This window comes from Phaseolus vulgaris, chromosome 3 (assembly GCF_000499845.2).
Source record: "Phaseolus vulgaris cultivar G19833 chromosome 3, P. vulgaris v2.0, whole genome shotgun sequence".
Classification (NCBI taxonomy): Eukaryota; Viridiplantae; Streptophyta; class Magnoliopsida; order Fabales; family Fabaceae; genus Phaseolus; species Phaseolus vulgaris.
The window spans coordinates 35,959,408-35,977,731 of NC_023757.2; the positions used below are offsets into that span (position 1 = coordinate 35,959,408).

The 18,324-nt window shown below is 27.9% G+C and overlaps 1 protein-coding gene across 1 annotated transcript; it reads left to right on the forward strand.

The window, feature by feature from the left end:
- The first annotated feature begins 10,422 nt into the window (after positions 1–10,422).
- Positions 10,423–16,921, forward strand: LOC137807367 (ADP-ribosylation factor 1). Its single transcript, XM_068607981.1, has 9 exons — positions 10,423–10,622; positions 10,755–10,936; positions 11,033–11,071; positions 11,458–11,520; positions 12,299–12,317; positions 14,013–14,124; positions 15,164–15,211; positions 15,532–15,662; positions 16,314–16,921. The coding sequence occupies exons 2-9, from the start codon at positions 10,834–10,836 to the stop codon at positions 16,345–16,347; spliced, it is 549 nt and encodes a 182-aa protein (XP_068464082.1). The 5' UTR covers positions 10,423–10,622; positions 10,755–10,833; the 3' UTR covers positions 16,348–16,921.
- Positions 16,922–18,324: the final 1,403 nt, after the last annotated feature.

Below are 18,324 nucleotides of genomic sequence, written 5' to 3' on the forward strand. Positions count from 1 at the left end.
GTTTGATCTTTATTTATTATTATCTATAACTATATAAAATATATAAAACGTATTCCAAAAACCACCACGGGCCCGTTTCTTTTTCTCTACTTGTTCTAAAATACAGTGCTGATCGTTCACACTGAAATCACTGATAGCGCAACAAGAATACAAGAATAGTATGAGAAAGGATGTTGCTATGTCAGAATTATAATCAGGGAATTAAGGAAGGTTCATTACGAAGATTATTTAAACTTTTGAATTTTTACAATTTTTTAATTTATTTCAATAAATTTCGTATGAGGGATTGTCAAAGGAAAATTATTTTAATAAATTTTATAATTAATCTATTGAAATTATTTTATTAGTTTATTTGTTAATAATTGTTTAATTAAGTACTTAAGTTATTTATATGCAAACACGCCTAGTTATTTAACCATAGATTCGGATCCAAAAGGCACGTAGATGCAACCATAGAATGGGTAAAGCTTTTTCATCCTGTACTCCCATGATTTCTAATTTCACACCTCTAATCTTTAAAATGACTATTTCATCTTTCATAAAAATTACTTTTGGATTGTCTTTATAATAATAATAATAATAGGATTTTCAAAATAAACTTTCTGAAATACATAAAATATATATTAAAATAAGTTTTTTGAAATAGAATTTATGGACAACTTTCCAAAATATATATGGTACATTAATAAGTTTTTTAAACACATAAAATATGTTTAAAAACGAGCTTTTTAGAAGATAATTTTTAAAATAAGATAGTTTTTAGAACTAGCTTTCGAGAAAAGAAAACTAGGATGTAGTGGCGGAAGCGGAAGAAGTCTCAGCAATAGTGAGTAGTGAAGGCGGCAAAAAGTATGGGGTGCAATTAGTAATTATGGAATACAAAAAGCTAATATTGAGACTTAGTGAGGCATATGACATGTAAAATTTATAAGGTAGTTGTATTTAGAATAATTAGTTTATAAGTTGGCTGAAACTTTAAGTTAAATAAAAAAAAATCATGTTCACTTCCTATTTGTTGATAATTTTGATAATTAGTTTGAAAGTTTTATTTTATTAACAAATAATAATTTTGAATGGGAGACTTATTAACACAAACTACTTTACATATTATTTTAATTTAATTATCAATAAATATTATTTTCAATTCAAAAGAACGTGTGTATTTTAATTTGACAAACGAATTTAATTTTAGTATATAATATGTACTTAAATGCAATACTTTAACCTAGATTATAACATTATATTGTAATTTTACATAATAAATGTATGTGTGACAGTTGCTAAAATACTAATTTCATATCAAACAGAAGAAATTAGAAAAAGCATAATTGAGAAGATGTTATAGAAAGCATAACTAGGATTTGAGTGAAAAGTAACAGTAATTTTTTTGTAAAATTATAGGTGCATGACTATTAACGTTGTAGGCGTGTAGGAATTTGTAAGTATTCAAAAGCCACTAAAGCTCTTATAAGTTGATCTATTTATAGAAAAATTCATGAAATTCATAAGTTTTGGATGAAGCATTGTGTTTTACTTCAAAGATTGTTCTTTCTATTATAGATTTTCCATTATCTTTTAGAAAACGTCACAAGTTTTGTTGAACTAATTGATTTTTCTCAATTCAGCTTATTATAATGTTTAGATTGATATTACATATTCTGTTGATAACCACATTTTTCTCTTTAGTGATATTTGTTCTGATTGAAAATTATCCCAACTACTTTGTATTTATGTTTTGATTATGATGTATTTTTTTTTTTTAATTTCACAGTTATCTTTAATAGCCTCATAATGATATAACTTGTTTTGTTTCCATTTTTTTTTAATTCGAAAGATGCTCCTAAGTTTTATCATATTTATCTTCAAAATTTATATTTTTCAATCTTTTAAGAAAAATCAAAATTCTCTTAGATGTAGACTTTTTGAATATTTTTTTTAACCATCTTAATCTTTTACTTACATATTTACAGTGGCCTCGTTCTATATATTATTTTTGAATTACTATTTTAAATTAAACATTTTCAAACATTACTTTGAATTACAGTCTTACACATAACTTTTCAAATATGATGTCGCAAATCATTTTAGAAATGATTTCAATATATTCAAATACTCACATGCTTGAAAAATAAGTTTTATTTCATTATCTATTCAAACATATTTAATCATTCTTAGTGGTAACCCAAAACTAAGTTTTCGTTGTTTACTTATTAGAATTTGTGTGTGTTAATTCAGAATATATACAATAAAAGTCAAAGTTTTATTTTCACTGGACATGAGTTCAAAATATATAAAAATATTATTTTATGTATTTTAAATTTACCTAAAATAATTATATAATTAACTTATATACTTAACATATACATTTTTATGTTGTATATTCATATTAAAAAATGAATTTTGAATATAATTCAGCCTTATAAAATCGATTTATTAGATAAAGTTTTCATTCACTTATCTATGAAATATCATTATCTCTAATTGATCTGAGATTTCTAACACACACTCTTCACGCTAAGACCATTCAACTTTTGTGTAAGATTATAATGGATGGTTCGATAACAATCTAGCAGTGGATGACTTGATAAGCTCTATAAATTCTTGTTAGGATAGACTCTGATACCATATTAAAAAGTGAACTTTAAGTTTAATTCAATCATGTAAAAGTGACTTATAAGGTCAAATTTACATTTACTTATATAATATAAAATGTTTATATCCAGTTGATATGAGATATCTAACAACCATCTCATAAATAACATAAAGATGTTTGTGTAGTATACTTATAATTAATTGAAACATGTGTCCTTTTGTCATGAAAGAATGTTTTCATAAAAAAAACTTGAGAGATAGTAAATAGGATGCAAATATCAAGCATATTTCTCATTATTTTTTCCCTACACCCATGAAATTACTATACTATCTTCTTTATAATTATTATTTTGGAGTAATAATGTAAATGTGTTCATGGATTAACGAATCCACTGATACACATAAGTAACATCTAGGGTTACAATGATGCATATAAGAAACATATAGGGTTACAACGAGAAGAGGTAAATGTAGATTTGATTATCTTATTCTTATTTTTAAAGTATAAATTCATCTTATCTATAAGATAACATATTATTTTCTTCCTCTTATCTAATGAATATGAATTTTTTGTCCTATTTTCATTCTCATTGGAAGTTGAGTGTATGAGTATATTTCTACTCGCCTCCCTTACTTCTAAATACTAATTAAATAATTTTTTTATAAAAATAACACGAAAAATAAATATATGATACTATAAAATATTCAATGTCTAAAGGATACACATATTTTTTTCTCTAATGTCAAATATCAAGAAATAAATTATAATTGTATAAATATTAAATGAAAGTATCAAATAACAATTGGATAAATGTCAAATAATTGTATAAAGTAGTAAAACTAAAATTTAATATAAGTTTTTTAGGTTATCTAATAAATCAAATTAAAAGTGTTTTAGTTAAAACAAATACATGTATGAGGATCAGTATGAGTATTGAGACAGATATGAAAACGAGGATGAGTATTGAGATGGTGACATGTATTCGAACTAGTATGGGACGGAGACGGGAGGGATGTTTAAATATTTATCTCATCCCTATAACTAATTTAAAAAGTCATATATACTTATACATATACCTAGTCAATATGAAGATTTTTCCGTAAAAAACGATATGAATTCATATACTCATGTGAACAGTTCAACAAATTCATTTGTTATCTCTAAATGTTACATTAGATAATACTTTTCTTTTATTTGTAGAATTTATATTTACTTTCCAAATTACCATTTTAAAATTTATCTATATTTTGTAATGCCCTATAATTTGTATAAATTTATTGATGTAAATTTCAAAATATAAAAAACATATTTCAGAATGGAAATTCTAATTTTTATATACTAGTAAAATAAGTATATAATTTTTTTTTATGATTATTAAAATATAACTAGTAATTGGTACAACGGTTTATATAAAAAAAAATACTGTAGAAGTAATTGAAAATTGTACAAAGATATATACATTAAAAAAAGTTAGGAAGAATCGTAACTATAATTATACTAGTACATATTAAAAATACTTTCAAGAATGAATGTTTTCTTAAGTTTTACATAATTTATAGGGTAAATATTCGGTTTAGTGTAATAAGTATCAACATAATTTAATTTTAATACAATAAAAAATTATATTCTTAATACAAAATTTCGATTTTGTTAATTTCATTAACCGATAATAGAATTGAGCATGTGTTGGTGGTTGTTCTTTAGTAATGTTAATTTTTTCTTTGATAAAAAACGTGACATAAACTAAGGACCAAACATATGTTTAATTGGAGTTCAAATAAAACTAACAAAATCAAAGTTGTTGGATTAAGGTTGTAGTTTTTTTTCTTAATGTATTAAAAATGAAATAGGTCTATACTTGTTGGACTAAACCGACTATTTACCTTAATTTTTATAAAATTGCATAAATACATTTTTGAGGTGCTGGAATGAGACGAGTGTAAGGTTGTTTTTTCCTTTAACTAAGGGTATGTTTGTTTCTGTGGAGGTACTATTTACAGGTAAAAAGGTGAGATGATATTTGTCATTTGGATCCAGGATTTTGTGCAGATGAGAAGGAGATGATATACATGTGAACAGTGGTATCCTCTCCCTGCAAAATGAAGAGATATAGGAAAATTAAGTCCGTATGTGTTATTTTTAAATTTACCTTCATTTATTTTATTCTATTGTTTGTAGTATTTTTTTATTTACCATTACTTTAAGTTTTTTTAACATTAAAAAATAGTATTTTTTATTTATATAAGATCTAATTTATTTTCCATTTTTATAATATATGTTTAATATTTTAAAAATTTACTTGATGTTATGTTTTTATTTTATTTGTTGTGTTTATATTAATATATTTTTGTGTATAATTATTATGTTTATGAGTTATAATTTATTTGATAATAATTTGTTATGAAATTCTCTTCAATTCTTAATTACATTATACTTACTTTTGTTTTCTTATTGAAATTTTTATTTATTTTTCATTATTACATGGTTTTTAATATTAAAAAATAATATTTTTTATTTATTTATATAAGATCTTATTTATTTTTTAATTTATTTTTTAATTTTATAGTACATGTTTAATATTTTAATAAATTATTTGAAGTTCTGTCTTTATTTAATTTATTGAATACATATTTTTTTCTAATTATAATTTTTAAATTTACCAATATAGGAAAGTTGTTTATTTTTAAACAAAAATAACTCATTTCATTATTATATTTTTTTAATAGGTAAGGGTAAATTTGTAAAATATCATTTTACACTTTTAAAAAAATTAAAAATTCTCTCATCACATCACTCACAAATTTTCATAAGTTTTCTTCACACATTCACTCTACCATACTTCAATCCAAACAACCTCACTTTCTTTACACTTTTATCCTTACACATTCATTCTCTCAAATCCTCACGCATCCCCACCCAAATCCAAACACACCCCAAGCCCCTGTTTGGATTGGGGGGTGGCACTGTAGCCGTAGACGGATGTGGAGTGCCACCCCCGTTTGGATCTGGTCATGGTTGAGGGTGTGGGTGAGGGTGAGGTGAAAGTTAGGCCAAATGAGAGAGCATTCAGAAGTGAAGAGAAAGGAGAGGGTGAGGGAGTGAGTGCCATGTAGGATGGAGTGAAATATCATTTGTGCCCTCACTTTATTTTTGGACGTATGTGGGCATTGTACGTGAAGCATGCATGCGCATCTGTGAAGACAAGCTTTTCAGCAGCAAATGAGATTCCTGAACAAGTCAGGAATCTGTTTGACCAAGTTCAAAGCTCAATAAATGCATAGGCAAGTTGGTGAGAGAGGGTAATAAAGAGCTCCAACAATATATATGTGGTTCCCAAGCTCACAAATCTCACAAACCTCACAAAGCAGAGACAATTCGGTTGTTCACAAAGCACATACATAGAGAGCTTGGAGAGGGTCGTGAGTGCGCTTGATTCTTCGTTTGTGACCTCAGGTGAGCTGTGTGTGAGTTTGGTTTCATTCTTAATCGATTATCACTGAAAATGAGTGTATGCCATAATCGATTATGTGGAAAAAAATAGTTCATAATCGATTATGTTCATCACATAATCGATTATGTGTAAAAAATTTCCGTGAGATAATCGATTATGGTCGTTTTTGCACTAGAAGCATAATCGATTATGTGCCATAAAGATTTGGATAATCGATTATGTCCTATTTTGCACTAGGGTGATAATCGATTATGGTTCTAATTTTCCATATTTATGATTTTATGTTTTTTGAACTAATTTTTTAATGATTTTTTTTCCATACACAGTTTGATCAATCTTAGACTTGCATTGTGTTGCGGTTTTGTTATGCTCTCTTGAGATATGTGTTTTTTTTTTGGATGTTTAGTTTTATTTTGAATTTAATCTGTTTAAATTATTTTAAAGTAGTTGTTAATGAGTTTTTAATTTTAGATGTGAATGTTTAAGAAAATTGATTATATAAGATTGTACATTGTTAATTGTTAATGTAAAAATTTCATGAAATTTGAATATGTTATTTTTGTGATATGAATTGAATTGAATTGAATTTATAGATTGAAATTAGAGATCAATATGTTATTTTAAAATATTATTATTAAAAAGATTATAAAAATTGTTGCAGTAATTTAAAAACAGAAAAACCAAATATACAAAAGATTTTTTTGACAATAATGCTAGGATGGAATCATTACTTTGGGAAAAAGAGTATGACAAAATTAAATATATTCCAGGTCAATGGCGTATGGCAACTTGGTAGGTCTCATCATGCACACGAGGAAGATGATGAAGAGGATGAATTGCCAGCACAAGATGTTGAAGGTGGTTAACCTGAGGCGCCAATCCCCAATCAAACCGAATTGTTAACCCAAATTTTGTCCGGATACAAAACATGAATACCCGCATTGACAGGGTTGATCAAAGGATGGACCGAATTGAGGATACTCTGAATGACATTCGATGTCATCAAGGCCATTGATTGTGTTATCATTATGTGATTGTCATTGTTATTTTTATTTCTAATTTTCATTTTGAACATTAATGAATTGTTATTGTTATTTAATATTAAGGTTTTATGCTACTTATTTACATAGTCATATTGTTTTGAATGCAACTTTTTTACCATTTTATTTCTATTATGCATAAATCATATTTGTGTCCCTAAACCCTAATACGGAACTTTGACAACATTGGTTAAGTGCCATTCAATGTCTGCGTATCAGAACACGTCGTCATCTAGTTGTACTAGTTGTAGTATGCAAAAAACGTGGTACTTTTACCCATGCTATTGGGAGCACAAGTGCATTCGTTGCTCCTATTTGTGATTGTGGACAGTTTGTTGTTTTGAGAATAGCGACAACAGAAAAAAATGCTGGAAAATTTTTTTGGGGTTGTCCCAACTACAAGGTAAAATTTATACAATTAGGTTTGATACAAACTTAAGAATGTTATTTTAAACTTATTCATTATTCAATTTTATTGTTTTCTTCAAAACAGATTAAAAGTGGCATGGTTCTAGGCTGTAATTTTTTCAAATGGTGCATTGAAGTCGTTGCCGATGAAAAAGATATATCTTCTAAAAAACCGTTTGAAGGTCTCCACAAGAAGGATTAAAATGTTATTATTGGGGATGTCTTTTCCTTTTCTAATTAACATTATTATGTTCTTCATTTTTACATAATTTCAAAATTACAAACAAATTAACATGTCTTTATATTTCTTTCCGGATCAAATGTAATAACTTTATATTATATATTTTGACAACTACTTAATATTCATGTTATATTCTAAATATCTATTTTCTTTTTAAAATATATTCATTTTGTTATTCTTAATAATGAAAATCATTATTAAAATTAATTTTATATATATTTATATATATAATATAACATAATTTAAAAATTCATATATAATATTAAAATTATGTAAATAAATTCACTTATAAAATAAAATAAATTATAATCAAATTAAATTAAATTTAAAATTATAATTCATGATTTCTTTCAATTTTACATTTTTTATTTATAAATGAAACTTAAAATTATTTTAATTAACTAAAATATGAAAAATATTCATCATTATTTATTTTTCTTTTATATACAAGGGTAAATTTGTAATCCCAATTTTTACTATACAAAATAATTTATAATATTCTTACAACCATCTCATCACTCACAAATTTCAATAAATTTTCCTCACACATTTATTCTAACATACTCCAATCCAAACAACCTCAACTTTCTTCACACTTCAACTCTCCTCATCCTCAACTTTCCACTCCCCCACACCTTCTAATCCAAACAAAGCATATAAGACTTTGTTTGAATGAGGATGGAAGGGGAAAGAGAGATAAACCAATGGAAAGAGAGTGAAAAGTTAGATTATTTGAATGTAGGAAAATTGAGTTGAAAGTCAATGGATTTGAATTGAAAGTGAATAGATTAGGTGATTGATGTGACTGTAAACAAAATTGTATAATTAATTCATTTACGAAAATACACCAGTCTTGAAATTGTGAAAATTTTGAATAAAAAATATTTTTATATAAAAGTTTATACATTTATTTATATATTTGTATTTAAAATTTGTAATTAAAAAATAATTATAATTACTTTTTTTGAACCAGTATCATGACGTAAATGATATAAATAAATAAAACATATTTTAATGTTTAATTTAAAATAGTTGTTTGTTTCTATAAAAAAAATAATTTGTAACAAAATTCATGCCCCCATAATCAATTTAAATTAGAATGTCTTATTTTGATATTTACTTGTTAAAAGTGCTTTAATAATAAATTAGCACACATGTAATTTGATTAGCATTTATAGGTGATTCATTTTACTGAGAAATAAAATATTGTTTGTATGAACAATAATTTAACTGGATCATAATAGAGTCTAGTTTAATGTATAATCGATTATGAAATGGATTTATAAGTTGATATATGTTATGAAACTCTTATTTTACAATGTTACCAAATTCATTAATCATTAGTGTAAAATATACTTGAGAACAAATTTGTTATTATACATAAATTTATTATTTTTCATCTAAAAAATGTGAACTCTCCACGTCTGTGTCATGTTCTCTTTTAAATAATTTCAAATCAGCCAATCCAAACACATCTCATCGGTGTCTTTTATTTTCCACCAATAATAAGCAACCTAACTCAAAGAGAGATTAATGTCTAAAAAATGAGTTCAAATTAGTGAGTTAACCCAGTTTATCATGGATTAAAGTCTGATCAAATTGGAAAATTATAATTTTTTTAATTGTGAATCAAATTGAACTCAATTCACTTAACCCATAGATTAAACGAACTCAATTCAGGTTGGAGGTGTGTTGATCCATAAACCACCAACAACAATCATTTATAAATTTATTCATCATTATTTTATTATAATTATTTATTACTTTTAGTGACGTTGAAACTTTGTTTTTTAAGATTATAAAGTTGATCAATGATATTTGAATGATTTAGATGTTTAACTTATTTCTTTGTCAATTTATATAAGTCAATACTTTTATTTTTATTTATTATCTTTATAATGTAATTTCCTAAATTTGGTTGATAGTTAATAAAATAGATGAATATCCTGATTATACTCTTATAAATAGATGAGTCAACTCATTATACTACAATAAAAATAAATATATGAAATAAGTTAAGAGAACAAAAATGCTTAAATATGTAATCCATGAATTTTCCGTACACTTTTAGGAAGGGTTTAGAAAATTTAAATGTTACGTAGTTTAAATTTTGGATAATAAAATTTTGAATTCATAATATAATTCTAAATTGTGTAATTTAGATTATATTTTTTAGTACCAAATTATTCAAAAACAACTTTTTACATATATTATCCAAAAATAGTTTAATCTTTTTTTACGCTTATAAAAATAAAAAGAAGAAAGTATGGGTTGCTAAAAGAAAATTTCCCAATATTTCTGTGGCAACTTCTTCCTGCACCTCTACAAATTTCTTCCTGCAACTCATTATTTTTTTAGAAGACTATTTTTCCCCCTTTTGAAAAATGACAATATTTCTGAAACATCTTTTACGGAACATGTTTTATGAATTTTGGATTTATCAATCTGGAAATTAAAAAAAAAAAGTGTTATGAGAAAAGGTGTTCCAGAATATATCCTTTACTCCGGAAACACCTAAAATTGTAAAAGGTAATTTTGGTATTTTTGAAGAATGTAAGGATGCATGAAGAAAAATGTAGAGGTGCAGAAAGAAATTGCCTATTTTTGTTCTGGAAATGGAACAGAAAGGCCCAGGACTAGGCCCAACTTTCATCGTGGCAAGCTAATTCTAATTCTAAATGCAGGAAATGACAGTTTCGTTGAAAACGGGTTGCTATAGGTGCGAGATCCCAAAACCGAAAGGTGGAGGGCGAGGGAATCAAAACCATTTACTATTTATCTTCGTTTTCTTCGTCGTCGTTCCTTCTTTTTCCATTTTCCATTCGTTTCTTCCCTCACAGAAATCTCGCAGAACCTAATCGATTCTTCTACTTTCTCCGCGTTTCCAATGTATCGTCCTCGTTTCCTTCCTTCCACCATGGATGCCAATTAAATTGACACTCACATTCACTTCTCCTCAGCTTTACCCTTTCTGCTTCGAGATCTGATCTCATTCTCATTCCTTCTTCTTTTTTTTTCCAGAAAGAAAACTTCATTCCGTAATTGATCGATGTGCTAGTTTCAATTGCCCTGTGTGAGCGTCCCTCTGCCGAATCGGAAGATGGGATTAGTGTTTACAAAATTGTTTTCCTCTCTCTTCGGTAACAAGGAAGCTCGAATCCTCGTTCTCGGCCTCGACAATGCTGGGAAAACTACTATTCTTTGTATGCTTCTTACCTCTCCGCTTCTCCCTCACCGTCCAATTTGAATCTTCTGTTTCACGATCTGATTTGTTTGATTTTTGTTACCTACCTTTTCAGATCGGCTTCAGATGGGCGAAGTTGTCTCCACCATTCCAAGTTCGTACTCGATCTTATTTTATATTTACCCAAATCTTAACGTCCTTCTTTTCTATCTGGTTACTTTGTAACTTTTTATTCGTTTCGTTGCTAACAATACTTTGGTTTTGGAAATTACTGACTAATGAGCGATCTTGTTTAAATTTTAGGTTCCTTTATATTTATATATGAGCTCGCTCACATTTATTATTTAGTATAATTGTTTGCGTCTGCTATATTAAATTATTAAAGATGTTCCGTACGTTCCTTGGTAAAAATTGTAGACAAAAATTTGAATGCTGTTATTTTAGTTATTTTTTTTCTCTATATGTATGTGCTTGCAGCTGGTAAATGTTTCCACTGCTTTTATGGTATTGTATAGTGACTGATTAAATTATTTGATGCAGCTATTGGGTTTAATGTCGAAACAGTGCAGTATAACAACATCAAATTTCAAGTTTGGGATTTAGGTAACGACCTTTGTCAACTTGATTCAGCTAGTTCTGTATATTTTGGTATTTGTTATGAATATGTTTTCTTCGTTTTACCACTGATTATGTTGAACTAAACATCTAAAACCAGCATTAGAGTCATAGAGATGACCATAGTATAGTTAGAATTTACAAACACGATCAATGAGCAAGGTTCAAATTTTATACTCAACAACTTTTAATTAAAAATGGTTTCCTACTAATCCAAAAAATAAACCCTAATATATCTGAACATATATTAATTTAAAGTGTTTAAATGTTCTTTTACCTTTTCTAAATATTATAAGTTTCGTTTGACCCGTTGCTTTTAAAATGTTGGTATCTAGTCTATGTCACCCCCCTTCCACAGTTCCTCTGTAAGTTTTCTGTTTTTTTCTCTTCATGATATTATTCTATGTCATGCTAAATACAAGTAAACATGCATAGCCGTGTTTTAGACTTGAACTTTGTTATTTTTATTACTGGTTGAGCGCAATACGTTATAAATTAGTTTGCATAAGTATGCCCTCCTTTGGCCATACACTTACTTTTTTTTTTTTTTTCTTTTTCTGTTTCGTGTTTCCTTGTATATATATATATATATATATATATATCTACTTTGTATGTGTTGTTGGTTAAAGATTACTTGTTGGCTTCCATGTTTTCATTGTTGTTTACAAAATACAAGCATGTGAATTTATTTCCTGAGACTTAATATGCCATGGCACGAGGGATTATTTCAAATGCTAATTCAAATGTGAAACATTTGTTTACACAGGTGGGCAAACAAGTATCAGGTAAACACTCTGGCTTTCATTCTTTCTTCTTTTGACTGAATGTAGTAGGTGTATAATATTTTTGGTTCTGCTAAGCTAATATTTACTTTTAGCTCCTAGTACCTACCACTTTCTATAATATTACTAATTTTATTTTTTATATCACTCCTATATGATATGAAGTTTCACCCCTGTAGTTTGGTATCTTGGCTCAATTATAATCTGCCAACTTGAGATTTAACTATCTATGCTTTTAAGGGCTGTTTTGTAATCATATGGCCATCTACACGTCTTTTCTGTTCATGTTATCTTAAAATGCATGTCAGGAGCACATGCATCGTGAAAATGCACTATTTCAAGGAGTTTCTATGCCCAATGACAACCTCATTTTTTGCCTCTATATTACTTGTCACATGATAGGCTGAAAAAAAGTATGTGTAGATAACATCATAATGGAACAAACTACTTGCATATTGAAAACTAAATGGGTCAAAGTCAAACCATAAAATGGGATATAACCTTGATTGATATGTGTAAATATTCAAGGTTACTACAAGTTTTGGATTGGTTGTTGAGTGCCTAACATAACCCTCGTCCTTCACTCGGGCTTAGGGCTGACTGACTATGAAACCATAGGGAGAGTTACTATGTAACTGAGATTGCTGTGCTTTCAGAGTGTGTTAAGTGGGATATGCGATCACACAAGGGTCATGATACCAAATGATTGTTGTATCAGGTTTTTAAATACTTAGCTGTAGTGGCTAGCTACCCCTGCCTGCTACTGGGAGGAATATACTTTTTGATTTTATCCAAAAATGAAATCTAATAGTGATGAATACTGAAAATTTTAAAGAAGACTTGGCCTTTGATGAATATTGATGATTCCTATGGGAAACTTGTATTTGATTTTCGCTGCTATTTATTTGTATGTTTTGTTTAAGACATCTTTGACTTTTTATTGTTAATTGTGAAAGTTATTAATTTTGAGCACTTTTATAATTTTTGAGAATTTATATGTATATATTGTAACCTATATAAATTTTTTAAAATAGTGGCTATCCCGCTAAAGTGTTTTTGGGTCTAGCAGCTTTGTGCTGCTATTTAGGATTTGAAACTATGGATTCTATAAGTTATTGGTAAGACACCTATCATCCTATCGAGCATTGAGTAAGATGATTTTAGATGTGTAAAAAAGGGTATTGGAGACATTGGTGAGGGGAGTGGTTCACATTGTTCTTTGTCTTGTAAAAAGTGGTTGAGTTGAGAGAAGCTAACATTGGAGGAAATTATTAATTGAATCTCTCATATTGAATAATGTTCTTGAGATGTTGGTATATAACTAAGCTTGTTGGTTTTGTGTAATCCATATAATTGATCTCATTGAGTGGATTAAGGCTATTGTTGAAATTGATAGTAGCAGAAAGATAGGCATTTTGTGCCTGTCAATCAGCATTTTTATTTTTCTGGGTAAGATGTAAAAGAAGAGGAGGACTTTGAGGCAGCAACAAATGGGAAAATTAATAGGGGGGGAGGAGGAGCAGGTTGGATAGAAAATGGCTAAGTTGGATCGGTAACAGTTTCAAGTTGAAGGGAAAAACTATAAAAAAGAAACCGTACTCAACCATGTTGTATTGCCTTTATATATGGTATAGATGAAATGTCCATTTTTTTCTCCAACCTTTTTTTATTTGATTATTTTTAAAATTTTGTCCATAGGCCATATTGGAGGTGTTACTTTCCAAATACTCAGGCAATAATATATGTTGTTGATTCAAGTGACGTTGATAGGCTTGTGATAGCTAAGGAGGAGTTCCATGCAATTCTTGAGGTATTTCTCATTCCTAATTTGTGTTGTTTGTATAATTATTTTCACACACATATATCACGACCATTGTATTATGAACAATTAGGATGAGAAAAGTGTGAATGTGAACGTGGCACTTACAACAACATGTTCAAAATAAATCTAGGTTTGAACACTGATCTAAGAACTTGGTTTGGATACTTCTTATAATACTTCTGTACTCATAAGTAATTGGTATTGTAAGAGTGTGGTGATACTAAGTTGCATTTCTTAAGCTTTATTAGTTCAGTGAATCTTCAGCAATTGCTTAGGATAATAGAAGTAATGCTTCAGGTATTATTTGGGATAGAAAGGTATCACTTGAGCTAATAGGAAAATTTTGTTCTATTGCCATAAGAACATCAATGATATATGGTATTGAATATTAAGAAACAAAGTGAACAAGAGCATAACATAAGTTTTGCAAAGATGAGAATGTTGAGTTCATTCAGGATAAATGATCATACAAGAAAAGATAAGATCATCAATGAATGAATGTTTCGAGAAAGTAGGAATTGAACTATTGTGAAACAGATGATACAAACAAGCCTGAGAAGGCTTGGATATGAGAAAAGAAGACTAATGGAAGCTTCACTACAACATGATCGGATGGATATAGGATAGAACAATTATTAGAGGAACACCTAGAAAACTTAGTATAAAACCATTTAAAAGTTATTTAAATCTAAATGGCCTTTTGTGAAGAATTGGGATTAAATTGATTTCCGTGGCATCGTTCCATGTTGTTTTTGAAGGTTTAGCAATTATAATAGGGTTCTGAAGTGGTTTCCACATCTCAAAGTTCATACAATTATATAATTGATGTGTTTGATTTTAACTTATCATTTTAAATTAATATATTTTCAATTGAGTTTTAAATGTAGTTTTCAAGTTGTTGTACACTTGTTGATTTATTCTGTTCTCTATTATCCTATAGCATTGGCTGGCTATTGCCTATGATTGTGATTTCAGGTTTTCATAAATAATACTTAATACTAAAATTGTCTCTGAACCGTTACTCCAGGAGGAAGAACTAAAAGGTGCAGTTGTTCTCATTTTTGCAAACAAACAGGTCAGAATTTGATCTATATTTTTTGGATTCTCGTATTCCCCCTGGGAAATAAGAAGGAAATAATGGGTATGTAAAACAGTTAGGAAGCTGATATTCTTAGTAGAAGGATAATGGCTAGCAACACACTTTCCAACACATTCTTTGTTTATTATTGGCTGAAATTTATTGCAAACTACAACATTGTGATGGAAAAGGATAGTTTTAAGTTGTGCCTAATTATTATATGCATGCCATGCCATATACCTTGTATGTAAAACTGAAATTTTGAAAAATAAATGTATAAATTTGTTTTAAACTGTCTCTTTTTACTATACATACAGGACCTTCCTGGTGCACTTGATGATGCTGCAGTGACGGAGGCTCTAGAGTTACACAAGATCAAAAATCGCCAATGGGCTATTTTCAAAACTTCTGCAATAAAAGGAGAGGGACTTTTTGAGGGCCTGGACTGGTAAGTCAAATTAAATTGAAGGTTGTTTCAAGGGAATTACGATTTGAAATATGAATAGATATTAGGTACCTTTGCTATATAATTGCTTTTTAGTTTTCATTTCTTTTCTATAGTTTTAGGATTTTCTCTCTCCTTATATCTCCTTCCTTTTGCTCTTTTATTTTTTATAACAAAAAAGGAAAAAATAGAACAATTTGTATGGATCTCTTATCTCCATAGAATAAAGTGCAGATCTAAGTGTTATTTTCTAATAGATGACTGTCAAGTTACTTATGTCATTTGACCTGAATGGATGTATTCTAATGAGTGAAATATGTAAGATTGAAAGTTCAAATGTTTCCTGATAGAGAACCCTATCTAATAATATGATGCCACTGACCTGGCGTGAGGTTCTTCTTTTTTGTCTTTCCTGAAAATATGAAGCTACTAAGGTTTAGAAATATGAATGGTAACTTCGCTTATATTGGTCTTATGAAAATCTGAATTTGTATCATTTGCTTGTGGTTTTTATCTGCAGATGTCAATTATTCTGCACAATATTAACATAATACCTTCTTTGAGATATTACACTGCCTCTAACTATAATACATAACACCTGTTACAAATCGTGGTTATTATTTTGAGCAATATTGATGTGAGCTTGTTATATAGGTTGAGCAATACACTCAAATCTGGAGGTGGCTAAAGTTGTCCAGCTTCAGTGAAATGATTGAATTCAGAAGGAAAGTTGACATGCGTATTTTGGTATCTCTTTCACTGTGAATGATGTTATAATAATAGATTATTAAAGCTCGTACACATGCGTTTGATTCCGTTTTGTGTTTACAGTTAAAGGTGTGAATGATGGTCATCAGTTTGTCTTTTCGTTGTTTTTTTTTTTATATCTTTAAGCCAGTCTCTTGGCTCCCGTAATAGCAGTAGCTGAATGGTTTCTAAGGAAAATTTTCTCGTCTAATCTTGTGTAATCGAGCTACATGGGTTTACACTTAATGTGCTTGACATAAAGATGATTCCATGAGGTAGTTTTGTCAATGATACCGGCTGATGATGGCAAACCTTCAAAGCTCTCTGGTGGCATGATGAGGACCGAGAAGCTATTTTTGACAAGGTGAATCATGGTAACAATTTTTTAGTTAATGTAAAATGTATTAGGATGATATGACAATTTTCTTCGGATTTCGGATTTGAAATTCTTTCTACCTAAAAGTAACTTTTGGTTCAAACTATAAGTCGGATTGGATACCTTATTTCGGGCAAAAGTTTCTTCATGTTTGTTTTTGTATTTTTAACAAGATTAAATGTGTAATTTTGTTTGAAGAAGAGTTTTAATTCACAAAAAAAATAGACTTTGGAGAAAAGAAACACTGAAGTAGGGGAATAAGAATTAATATTTATCATGAAAAAAACCATCACCATCGAAATGCCTAAGACGAGAATGAAGAAGGATCTCTTGTGTGAACGAAGTGCTGAACTCACCCTTTTCTTTTGGCCCAGTCACCTTCACCTTCGTCGAGCACTCTACATTATGGTAACCGTATAATAAGTTTAAAATCACACTGATTCTTTTAAATCATATATATAATTAATTAAAATATTCAATTTTATCATCATTGATACTCTGTTGACATGTACTAGTTTTTTTTTTCTTAGTAGTAATTGGAAATTTATTTACTGTATGTATCTATTTTTTAAACTAGTTTTTTTTTATTAAATAAATGTATCAATTATTTTAAATTGACACATTAATTATTTTGAAAATATTAATTTTAATAATATAATTTTTTGAAGTTTTGTTTTTGTTATTTTTTTTGCGGCTGTCTATTTTTATTAATATTATTGTTATTATCATTTAATTTTAAGGTTGTCACCTGTTACTTTTCATGGTTCTAAATTTTTAGGGATTAACATTTTCTTTAAATTTTTTTTTATAAAAGCTTTCATCAAGGATTAACATTTTAGTTATTTATAGTTTTATGTTTGAGACTTTATATAATATAATTTAACATTATAGCATTTACAAAAATGAGAACATAAATATAATTATCACAATTTCTTACCCATAAATTATAACGATTATTTTTCTATAAGTTATGATATATATATATATATATATATATATATATATATATATATATATAATCTCTAAAAATATATGATACGGGAATACAAATCTATACATTATATAATTATGAATTATATAAATTGACAATAAAGATTTATATGCATTAGTATATTTAAGTTTTTTTAGTATAAAGATATTTTTTTATGGCTGGTTCAAAATGATTTGTTCCTTATTTTTATAATCATACTAAAAAATTATACAATGAGTTTGAGTTTTTAGAAAATTAATGTATTTTTCTTTTTTAAAATGATGTTAGAATAGTATTTTTTGAATTGGACATTTCTCCAATACATGTCCTACGAGACATACAAGACACTACAAGAAAATCATGAAATAAAATCTATTTTTAGAGAAAAAATAATAATTAGTTGCTATAGTAACTAAATTAGAGACCATTTTAGATACTATTTTTTTTTTGGTTTGTAAATTAGTTTCTATTATTGTTAAATAGTTTCTAAATTGGTCTCTAATTAGGTACCAAAGTTTTAACTACCAATTATTTAGATTATAAATTTGGTAGCAAAAACATTGGTTGCTAAT

Coding starts and splice junctions, on each gene's coding strand:
- LOC137807367 (XM_068607981.1), top strand. CDS start 10,834: ATGGGATTAGTGTTTACAAAATTGTTTTCCTCTCTCTTCGGTAACAAG. Junction 10,937..11,032: donor TGGGAAAACTACTATTCTTT/GTATGCTTCTTA, acceptor CTACCTTTTCAG/ATCGGCTTCAGATGGGCGAA. Junction 15,212..15,531: donor TCATTTTTGCAAACAAACAG/GTCAGAATTTGA, acceptor CTATACATACAG/GACCTTCCTGGTGCACTTGA.